The sequence below is a fragment of the Pan paniscus genome, chromosome 1 (assembly GCF_029289425.2).
Source record: "Pan paniscus chromosome 1, NHGRI_mPanPan1-v2.0_pri, whole genome shotgun sequence".
NCBI classification, from domain to species: domain Eukaryota; kingdom Metazoa; phylum Chordata; class Mammalia; order Primates; family Hominidae; genus Pan; species Pan paniscus.
In genome coordinates, this window is record NC_073249.2 from 166,831,191 (window position 1) to 166,843,611 (window position 12,421).

Sequence of the window (12,421 nt, forward strand, 5' to 3'; positions counted from 1 at the left end):
CTGGGTCTGGTGCTTTCTGCTTTGAAAGATTGTTAATTATTGATTTAATTTATTTAATTAGCAAATCAACTCATATCCAGAATCTGGTTCCCTGTCACCCCCTCTATTGTTACTTAACAACACCCATCCACACTACCATTATCTTTCTCCTGGATTTCTGTAATAACCTCCTAACTAAACTCTGTTTCTACTCTTATACCTAGTTTATCCTCACTCCCACAGCTATTGTTGTCTATTAAAAAACCTAAAAGTGTTTGCATCATTACTCTGCTCAAAACACTGCAAGAGTATGTTATTACACGTAGAAGGCAAAAAAAAAAAATCAAGGTCCTCTATCAGAGTTGCTCCCCCATCACTTTGGCTCCATCTAAAATTTCCTTTCCCTAATCTGTTCCAGTTACACCATGCCTCTTTTCTTCCTCAAACACACTATGCAGACTTCACCTTAACACCTATCTTTTGAATGTTCCCTCTACCTTGAAAGCTCTTCCCACAGATATCCTTATGCTAACTCCCTCACTTTCTTCAAGTTTTTGCTCAAATATCTCCTTGTCAATGAGAACTACACTAACCACCCTATTTAAAGCTGTGGTCCCCATCCTTTGTTCCCCTTCAGCTAGTCTCTTTTTGTTTTCTTTTATACACTTATCAACCTCTAATGAATTAGGTAATTTGCTGATTTATCATCTGTATAGCTATTATCTGTATCTCCCTGACAGACAGTAGATGATAGTGCCATGGGGAAGTCAGGGTCTTTGTTTTATTCATTGATGTATCCAAAGTGTCTAGAGCAGTGCTTGGCACATAGTAGGTTCTCAATAAATATTTATTGACTTGAACTGAATTGGGGGTTGGGGATACATTGACTTGAACTGAATTAGAGAGGTAATCCCTCAAAATATTCTCAGGGATGCAGATACATAAATTCTTCCCAGTCCCTATCTCATGAGCAACTTGAGGAAGGCCTTCCTTACCCACCTCACCAAAATCAGGTTCCTTGTGCTGTATTCTCTCATGGCACCCAGTCATTTTATTTGCTAACACTTATCAGTATTTGTAATTATGTGTGTATTTGTGTGATTTGTTAGTTTAATGTCTACATAGTGATCTCCATGCTAGCAAGGGGCATGACTATTTTCCTCACACTATATTTCCAACATCTAGCCTAGTTCTTGGCTGTATTAGTCTGTTCGCACAGTGCTATAAGGAACTACAGGAACTACCTGAAACTGAGTAATTTCCAAAGAAAAGAAGTTTAATTGACTCACAGTTCTGTAGGCTGTACAGTAAGCATGGCTGGGAGGCCTCAGGAAACTTACAATCACAGTGAAAAGCAAAGGGGAAGCAAACACATCTTACCATGGCAAAGCAGGAGAGAGAGAGAGACAGCGAGGGGGGAAGTGCCATAGTTTTAAACCATCAAACCTCATGAGAATTCACTCAACATCACAAGAACAGCATGGGGGAAATCCGCCCTCATGATCCAATCACCTCCCACCAGGCCCTTCCTTCAATACATAGGGATTACAATTTGACATGAGATTTGGGTGGGAACACAGAGCCAAACAATATCATTCTGCCCCCAGGTCCTCCCAAATCTCATGTTCTTTTTACGTTTCTAAACCAATCATGCCTTCCCAACAGTCCCTCAAAGTCTTAAGTCATTCCAGCATTAAAGCAAAAGTCCAAGTCCAAAGTCTCATCTGAGACAAGGCAAATCCCTTTTATCTATGAGCCTGTAAAATCAAAAACAAGTCAGTTACTTCCAAGATACAGTGGGAGTACAGGCATTGGGTAAATGCTCCCATTCCAAAAGGAAGAAATGTGCCAAAAGAAAGGAGCTACAGACCCCATGCAAGTCCAAAACCCAGCAGAGCAATCATTAAATCTTAAAGCTCCAGAATAATTTCTTTTGATTCTATGTCTCACATCCAGAGCACACTGATGCAAGGGGTGGGCTCCTAAGGGTTTGGGCAGCTCTGCCCCTGTGGTTCTTCAGGGTACAGCTACTTTGACTGCTTTCACAGGCTTGCATTGAATGCCTGTGGCTTTTCCAGGCACACGGTTGCAAGCTGTCAGTGGATTTACCATTCTGGGGTCTGGAGGACTGTAGCCCTCTTCTCAAACCCCACTAGGCAGTGCCCTAGTGTGGACTCTGTACAGGCACAGAGTCCTGTTTTTGCCACAGCTGTTTTTGCCACACCTGGAGCTGGAGCAACTGGGATGCAGGGCACCACGTCTTGAGGCTGCACAGAGCCTCAAGCCCAGCCTGGGCCCAGCCCACGAAACTATTTTTCCCTCCTAGACCTCCAGGCCTGTGATGGGAGGAGCTGCCAGGATCTCTGAAATGACCTAGAGACATTTTCCCCATTGTCTTAGCTATTAATATATAGCTCCTCATCACTTATGCAAATTTCTGCAGCCAGCTTGACTTTCTCCCCAGAAAATGTGCTTTTCCTTTCTACCTCATAGTCAGGCTATAAATTTTCCAAACTTTTTTGCTCTGCTTCCCTTTTAAACATAAATTGCAATTTTAGACCATCTCTTTCTAGATGCTTATGACTGTACACTATTAGAAACAGCCAGGTCACATCTTGAATGCTTTGCTACTTAGAAATTTCTTCTGCCAGATACCCTAAATCATCTCTCTCAAGTTCAAAGTTCCACAGATCTCTAAGGCAAGAGCAAAATGATGCCATTGTTTTTGCTGAAGTGTAGAAAGAGTGACCTTTACTCCATTTCCCAAAAAGTTCCTCATTCTCATTTGAAACTACCTCAGCGTGGACGTCATTGTCCATATCACTGTCAGCATTTTGATTAAAACCACTCAACAAGTCTCTAGGAAGTTTCAAAATTTTTCCGACATCTTCCTGTCTTCTTCTGAGCCCTCCAAAATGTTTCAACCTTTACCCATTACCCAATTCCAAAGTCACTTCCACACTTTCATGTATCTTTATAGCAGTGTCCCACTCTCCTGGTACCAATTTTCTGTATCAGTCTGTTTTTACATTGCTGTAAGGAACAACCTGAGACTGGGTAATTTATGAAGAAAAGAGTTTTAATTGACTTACAGATTTATAGGCTTAACAGGAAGGATGGCTGAGTGGCCACAGGAAACTTATGATCCTGGCAAAAGGCAAAGGGCAAGCAAGCATATCTTACCACGGCAAAGCAGGAGAGAGAAAGAGACAGTGAAGGGGGACGTGCCACACTTTTAAACTATCAGATCTCGTGAAAACTATCATGAGAACAGCATGGGGGAAATCTGCCCCCATGATCTAATTACCTGCCACCAGGCCCCTCCTTCAACACATGGAGAATACAATTTGACATTAGATTTGGGTGGGGACACAGAGCCAAACCATATCATTGGCACATGATAGGTACACAGTAAATGTTTAAGGAATTTACTTATTCATTTATTTAGCAAGCATTTACTGGGTACCTACTACATACCAAGCACTACTCTTACACACTAGGAATATAGATATGAATAAAACAAAGCCCCTTTCCTCATGAAACTTATATTCTAATGGGAAAGATAAATAATACATAAGTTAGAATATATGGCATATCACATGGTGATAAGAGCAATACAGAAAAATAAAGGGTAAAGGTTATGAGCCACATCAATCGATGAACATATGAATAATGAGGTTATGATATTGAGCTTAGTCAATGAATTTCCACTGTGCCAGCTTTGGACATGAGAGTCTGCCTTCTTTAAAACCTTGGGGGTGGTTGGATGAAGGCGAGAGGTGTGGTTAAGCTGGAAATGCAGAAAACTGAGCTAAGAGCCAAGTAGAAAATTGCAAGGCCAAAATTAAGACTACCAAAAAGGCACCAATCTAAAGGAGGAAAAAGCAAGTATCAAAGCTCACATTATACCTATACGTAGTAGAGACTCAATAGATATTTGTTGATCAAAAATTGAGATCCAGAACCAAGATTCTGAGAATCGGGAATATGAGACCAAGAGAAAATGCAGAGCAAATAATGTTAGGCTACTTACTATCCTATCAACACTCTCAATTTCTCACTGTTTTTGTGCAGATCAGAGAAGCACACAGATTTCTTTATTCACCTGTCTTTGACTTTTAAATGTTCAAGGATATCACAACCATAAGAACTAAAAAAGAATTGCATTTATAAGAAATATACCTGTTTCATCCCTAAACAGTCATTGGCTAAAGCTTCTTTTGTTGAATTAAATCCATTTTGTTAAGGGCTTTGTATGCAAACCTATATCCTTAAGAGATTAAAGATGCAATTTAGACACACAGTTTAGAAGCTGAATGCACGAATCATTATTTTAGTACATATTGTCCATTAATCTGCTGTTCAATTGGGAACCCATTTGGAATGTGGCTGCTTGCTAATTAGCAGGATTCTAGTGCTGAGCTGCTTCCTGACTAAATGTCCTTTAGAATCAATAAAACATCAGGAGGGATTATGGTGATGTGGGATTAGCCCCATCTAACCAAATAAAATGAGTTGTGCTTCCTCCTTAAACTGTCATGTTGTGAGAGTTGACGAGAGGAGCAATTTCACAAACCCTGTTACAAAGTTGTTGTTGTTGTTTTTTTAACATTGTGATTTGTTTTTTTGCCATTTGCCTACCAATTAGCAGAGACATTAGTGAATGACTGCCAGGATAAGGCGATTTTGAGAAAGACTTGATTACGATTTCAAATCTCTACTCTGAATCACCCTTATGTAAAATGAGTTCAGGTTTTGTTGGATGGAAATTATTATCCGTGTTCTTGGCCAGGAACATGTAAATCAGAATTAGCATTTAATGTTTCTGTGTGACTTTGCAATAAATGGTAATTAAGGAGGGCAGAGAGAGAACAGGAGGCAAACTAATACTCTAAAATTGTATTGGCAAAATTAAATGCTTCAAACCAGTTTAAAACACATGCACACAAGCCAAATTGTATTGGGGGAAGGGATAAATAATAAAGCTGCTATGGAAGCTTCATGAAAAGAGGGGAGCAATTGACACAGCCACAAGTAGGACTTATCATACACATCTGGCCCATTACTGAGAGTGCAATTAAGTCGAAAAAGACTGGTTTTGCTAATCCCAGGAACAACCAGAGGATTTTAGAAGATGAAGGAAACATGAGGTGTCTGATTCAGCAATTACTTCTGAAGGGAATAGGAAAAGTGTTAGGTAGCAAGCTATTAGAAATATGGTATAGATCTGCCCATTGGCTGTGCCTTAGAAATCAGACCTGCTGCCTTTTCTCTTCCAGAAAATAATAATAAGTGCTTTATAAATATTAACTCTTTTAATCATTGCAACTTTCCCATGAAGTAGGTATATTATTTTTCAAGTGAGGAAACTGAGGCACAGCAGCACAGAGAGGCTAAAACCAATACACAGCTAATAAATGAATTCATCAATAAGGCTAAGTCAAATGTAGGTTCTCTACCTTCAGTCTTGGCTCTTGGTCACTACACTACACTGATTCTCCTACAAGTCCTATGAAATTCAGTTTATAAGATAATGACTAGGCACAGAGGCTTTGGCCAAACTGCCTAAGTTCCAGAGCTGGCTTCACCCTTGGGCTTGATGCTGAACAGAGTTCTGGATTTGAGTTTAGTATCTCTTGCCCTCTCTTCCAGGACCCAGGAGGCATGTAAGATATGAATACCAAAGAGGGAAACATTTAAGCTCCAGGGGCAGGTATGATCCAAACAAGCCCAGAGCTTGGAAGCAACCTTTCCTTACCAGTGTAGCCCTTCTACCGCCTCTTCAGCCCCCATCTATGGAGAAACCCAGCATGAGTCCTAGCTGGCGACCTGGTTCTGAAATACACTAGTTTTGGGAGCCTGGATAAGTAACAAATTTCTCTTAACCTTAATTTTCCCATCTGTCAAAAGGGAAAAATAAAATTCATTTGTTTAGATTTCAGAGTTTATTGCCTCTATATCAGGGAAGGGCTGTACTTCTCCCAGTTAACTGAAAGGTGGAAAGAATATAACTTAGTACATGAACAAGAAGGTTAAAGCATAGAAAAACAATGCAAGTGAACGAGCGTCTCAGTAGCAAGGTTAAATTACATGATCAGAATAACCCCTTGACTTGATTGGATAAAGAATTAATGCATATGCACCTAATACATCCAGGTATGGGGCTAGATGCTCTACATGGCTACACAGCATAGTCCCAGCAACCCCATGAGTTGGTTTTCCTTTTAGAACCACTTCACAGATGAGTAAACTAAGGTTTAGAGACATTAAATAAATTACTCTCAAAAGTTAGGCTTCTTTGACTCTTACTTCTGTTAGGGCTGTTAAGGCTGAATTGTATCCCTCCAAAGTTCACATACTGATGTTTTAATCCCCAGTACTTCAGAATATGGCTATATTTGGAGGGCCTTTTAAAGAAGTGATAGGCTGGTTATGGTGGCTTATGCCTGTAATCCCAACACTTTGGGAGGCCGAGGTGGGAGGATCACTTGAGGTCAGGAGTTCAACACCAACCTGGCCAACCTGGGAAAACCCTGCCTCTACTAAAAATACAAAAATTAGCTGGTGTGGTGGCACGTGCCTCCAGTCTCAGCTACTCTGGAGGCTGAAGCACGAGAATCGCTTGAACCTAGGAGGCAGAGTTTGTAGTGAGCTGAGATCGTGCCACTGCACTCCAGCCTGGGAGACAGAGTGAGACTCTGTCCGCCAAAAAGTGAAAATAAAGAAGTGATAACTGAGTTAAAATGAGACTGTTAGGGTGGGTTCTAATCCAATCTGAAGGCTGTCCTTATAGGAAGCGGGCATTTGGACACACAAAAAGACACCAGGGATGTAGGTGCACAGAGGAAAGACCATGCACAGAGAACACAGCAAGAAAGTGGCCATCTGTAAGCCAAGGAAATAGGCCTCAGAATAAACTAAACCTACTGACACCTTGATCTTGGACTTGTAGCCTCCAGAACTGTGAGAAAATAATTTTCTGTTGTTTAAGCCATGTGATCTGTGGTATTTTGTTATGGCAGCCTGTCTTAGACCATTTGGACTACTATAACAAGATACTATTGACTGGGTGGTTTATAAACAACATAAATTTATTTCTCAGATTTCTGGAGGCCAGAAAGTCCAAGATCAAGACAGAAGCAGATTTAGTGTTTGGTGAGGGTCCACTTCCTTAGAGACAGGTGTTTTTTTCACTGTGACCATCTATGGTGAAAGCAGAAAAGGGTCTCTCTTAGGCCTCCTTTATAAGAACACTAATCCCATGCATGAGGGCTCTGCCCCCACGGCCTAATCACTTCCCTAAGACCATAGCTCCTAATACCATGGAAGTGAGGATTTCAGCACATGAATGTGAGGGAGATATAAACATTTAGACCGTAACACAGCCCCAGCAAACTAATATAGTCCCTAAAGGCTAAAGGCCTCTTCCGTAATCCTCCTGTCTGGCTCCTCCTTCTGGCATATTTTGTTTCCCTTGACTGAAGTAGAGGATTACAGGATTCTGAAGGCAATTCTTCAAATCATGGGACTTAATTTCTGATCCTGGCAGTCTGAACAGAGCTAACTCTTTATCAATATTCTATACTATGTCTCAGCTGAGCTTGGTGGGATTTGTAGGAGCTAACCAGGTAAGAGACAGGAAAGAGTATTTCAGAGATAAGGAGCAGTATGTGCTGAGACAAAAGCCAAGCAAAAATAAGTTTGGAGAACTACATACTGTACATACTGTTCATTATGGCTGGAACATACATTTCAGGAGGCAAAGAAAGGTAATGGGCTTGAGAGGTGAACACCAGCAAACCTTTTGACTTAAGCCTTCATAACCCCCATAGAAGAGCATACCAGCTGAAATTACCTTCATCAGTATTACAAGGATGTTTCAATAAAATAGCCTACATTTTGTGTGTTTAGTGCTTTAGGTTTGTTTGTTTGTTTTAATATATAAGGCTTTTTGTATAAAATGACGTCTGCCTAACAACCCCCAACTAAAATTTCTATGAAGAAGGAAAGAGACAAGCAACACATGAGTAGCAAAAACTGACTAACAGGGACTCTAGTGTCAGAATGTACAAAAGAAATCTTCACTAACTATAAATAAACGGAATATGGGAAAATCAATTAGTTGCTTGCCCCAGGCTGTGCCCTACCCACCTATAAGAAGTGCAGAAAACAGAAAATACTTTATCCCTTCACCACAATCTTCCCCTTGATTTGGGGACCCAAGTCTTGACCAACCAGAAAATTATACAAGTGTTGTTTTATTGTGCAGCCTGAGCGCTCTGGTTCCCCACATCTCCTTTCCTTCCCTCCCCTGCCCAAGGATACACACTTAACCACACACAACTCTTCTGTGCCTATTTGGAGAGCTCAACTATCAAGAATGACAGCAGAAAGTTGAAGTAAGCAAGGTGGGAAGGGGAAAAATATGACTATGGTGCTTGCATCTGATGAAGGTAATATCTGATAATAAAGTTGTAGAGGTTAGTACAGAGAGGAAGATCATTGTCAGTTGTATTAATGAGGAGCATATAGCTTATGGCATACTATACCAATATGGGGTATGTGATATACAACAAATGTGGTGAGAAAATCCTATCTCTGCCCTACCAAGGTGCACCAGGTGTATGCCTGAGAGGCACCAGGAATGGATGGAAGTTGTCATCTGCCCTTGACTTCAGGTCTAGTGAGCAGTGAGCAAGGCCAAAGGAAATCAGTGCAACTCATCTGCTGGGTTGTACTGAATGTGAACAGATACTCATTTGAAGCAAAACCCCTAATTTAAAAAAAAAAAAGCAAATATACACTACAAAACATGGAAAGGGAGCCACAATTCTGCAGGCTCCAAATCTCACCAGACCTTTTAAATTAATCTACTCTAAGAAAAATTTAGAAAACCATTGATTTTTTTGTAGAGTATAAGAAGCCATGTCCTCTACTGAAATGAATTGGAAAGTAATCAGCATAATGAGATTTAAAGGACACAAAAATGAAACTTAAAAAGCACAAAACATGAACAGAAGAAACTAGAAAGAATTTTGGTAAATATGGATGGTTTCAAGAAAACTAAAACTTTCATAGCAGAATTAAGAGGTAACGAAGAATCAATATGTAATGTCAAATTTAAGAGGCTTTTACAAAATCTAGAGAAAAATAACCAAGAAAAAAATAAGGATAGTAGATATGAAAGAATAAGAATAGAGATTCAACCTAAGAGGCCTTGGTATTGTGAAAAAGAAAACTAGAAAAAATGGAAAAAGAAATAAAAACGGAAGTCCCAACTAAAGAAACTTTGCAGAGCTGGTACAGCTGTACAGATTGAAGGGACTCAGTGTGATGTAAGCTAAATTAAGAAAAAATGTATTCACATCATTCCAACAAAACTTTTATATTATAAAGACAAAGGCAATTATTCAGGGATCCAGGCCAAAAACCCAATAAAACTAAACCAAAGCAAATAAAGAGAAAATTAATTACAAATGACCAAAAATCAGACTGACATCAGACTTCTGCAAAAATAAATGTCAGAAGACACTACAGCTGTGTCCATGGAACTGCAAAGACCACAAAAATGTAAATGAAGTCAAGTTACATTACGTTCGAATAGATTTGGATTCAGGGCATAAATCCCTGCTGTCCCATTGATCCATGTGCCTTTGGACAAGTCACTTACATGCCCCATAAAATGGTTGTCTCAATTAAATGAGATAATGCACAAAAAGTACTCAGAATGTTCACTCCATGCCATTTTAACTTGAAAAACTCAGTTAAAGTGGGATTTGAAATCAGGTCTGCCTGAATCTAGAATCAGGCTTACAGAACTTGTCCTCCAGTCCTGATCTGTCTGGCTTGACATTGGAGGTTTGGTACCTACTTTTGTTATTAGAATTATAGTGCCTGCTATGGCAACTAGAACCCACTCCCAAATTTAAGTTGTGAATAGCACTTTGAAGGTCTTGGGGGTAATGTAGAGAATGTGGGAGAAAAGAAATATTTTGTTAGAAGGATCTTAAAAATTGTATTGGTCATGTAAGTCCTATACCATTCAAATCAGGCAATATAGTTAAAAAAATTTCCCTCAATCTGCTTCCCCTGCTGTCAGCATATAATCAAGAATGGGCAGAAAATTTTCTGGTGTCATTTTATCCAGAGGCCTTATCTCATATCATACCTGATATCTAAGAGAACACTACCTGATAATTCCTAACATCTCTGAAAAAATAAATGTTGTGTAATGTGTAAATATTAATGGATCTAGGTTTTTGTTGTTGTTGTTGTTGTTTTGTGTTTTTTTTCATCAAAGGGTCAGAAGGTGCTGTAGCCATAAACCTGGACTTCTTAAAATAGTCTGGAAAGAAATTGCAGGAAGTGTAGAAGACAGGAGATGCTTCTATTGTAGTTTATTTGCAGATCTGTGCTAATATCAGATCTTTATATAATTATTAATATTCCTCAAAAGTGCTTGCTACTTCTTGTTCAACTTTCTCTTACCTGCCTAGACCTACCACATCTGATATAGTCATCAGCTTATCTGACTGGCAGTCCTGCATATCCATCACTTATCTATCTAATCATGTGCCCAAAGTGGCATGAAACTCTGGAGGTCACATGTTCAAAGCCCAATATTGTGATACTTACCCTGACCAAATAATTTCTCTAAATGTTATGTCATATATAGGAAAGCCTTCATGAAGTATAAGCAAAATAAACTAGTTACCTATTTAACTCATTTTATTTAAAGATAATAAAGTCATATGACATTAGAACTTTTCTTTAAAAACCCAGCATATATATTTCCCAACTTGCTCTTCATTTTCGCTTGACTTCTTCTGATGGACAAGATGGAGAAAGATAAAGATACTTAGTTGAGGTTTGGTTGCTAGCAACATAAACTGTCTTTTGCTAACACAAGTAAAAGGAAATATTTTCAAAGGATATGAATTAACACAAAATTGGAGAAAAATAAACTTCAGAAAGGAATAGAACCAAAGAGTAAGGCAGAGACAGTGGGAGAGAGAGAAGAAGTGAGGGAGGGAAGAAGGGAGGAAGGGATAAATAGATTGAGATTAACTAGAGGGGGTGGGTCACAACGTTGGCTAGGGCAAGGTATGGGACTTTGACCATACCGTAGTCCCATCCATACTGTATTCAAAAGGAAACCAGTAGCTGTCACCCCAGAGAAGAGCATATTTATATATAAATGGAAGGTGGATGCTGGGCAAGCAAATATAAGTGATTTTCAATGTCAAAGTTTTGCTAAAGTACTTTTTAAGCTTTAAATGATTACCTGGTTGTCTCTTGCAGACATATTACTCAATGTAATTTCCACTTGGGAATTCACTGACTATTGTGTTCTTGCACTCAGAACTCATATTTATCCCCTTCTATGTTTTTTCTCTGTTGTAATGCTTTCCATACTTGTGAAGGCTAGAAAGAACCTTTCTGAAACCCTCTTGACACAAAGTTCTAGAACTGCTTTAAATTCTGTCAGTGAGATGCAATTTCATGAGATTTGAAAGGCAGAAGCAGTGGTGAGAGGCCAGTGGCACAGAGACAGTTTATATTTATTTATTTATATCAACAGCAGTAGCAACTGCAGAAACTGGCAAGTGTTTTTTTGTTTTGTTTTGTTTTGTTTTGTTTCATTTTCCAGTGGCCAGAAAGCAATTTGTACTGCCTGATGACAACTTCATAGCTAGGGGCAACTGAGACATCAGCCAGATTTTCTTGCTGTTCCCTGATCTCTGGAGCACATCTGCTGAGGCCTGACCCTAAACTTAGAACTTTCTCTTCTAATGGCTTTGCAATAATTCCCTATATCAAAGCCCTTTTTAATAAAGATATACAAAGTAGTTTCTGTTTCCTGCATTGGAGCTTAAATGATAGAAGTATCAAAAAGCTTATTCAATATCACTACCAATATAAACAGAGTTTCACTGGACATTCTTTCAGGGCAATCATATTGATCACCAATTTATGTTTCCTTTTCTTGCACAGATGGCAGAATTTTGTTGAGATGCTGACCAGAGCTTCTTCTGATTTGTTATCTGATTTGCCTACAGGTGAGTTCCATTATTTTTTTGCTCCAGAGAGACCTTCCATTTTTCACAGCTATTGTTGACTATGCTGCCTAGTTTGAGTGGTTTGCTTGTTGGGTTTCATCTCATTTCTCTCAGAAATGTAAATAGCTCCCCAGTGAAGGAAAAACGGGAGTGAGAATCACCTTAATGGCTATTCTTTTAGGCCAGTTAGATCATAAAAGGCACAATTCTCCAAGTTTTATCATGAGACATTCTCTAGTGGTAGCCCTTATAGATGAATGCAGTACATTTACGGAAGTTAGTATTATTTAGCAGAATTTCAGGTGCATAGTTGCTTAGATCAAAGAAGCTCATAGCTAGGTATTTATTCCACTGATGTCTCCACACACACAAAAAAAAGACCT

At 39.2% G+C, this 12,421-nt stretch overlaps 1 protein-coding gene across 1 annotated transcript in view; it reads left to right on the plus strand.

Moving 5' to 3' along the window:
- C1H1orf87 (chromosome 1 C1orf87 homolog) overlaps positions 1-12,421 on the plus strand; it is an 82,302-nt gene that overhangs the window by 51,401 nt on the left and 18,480 nt on the right. The window contains exon 9 of the mRNA XM_003824230.4: positions 11,974-12,038. Coding sequence (XP_003824278.1) covers positions 11,974-12,038 — 65 coding nt within the window. The remainder of the gene's footprint in view (positions 1-11,973; positions 12,039-12,421) is intronic.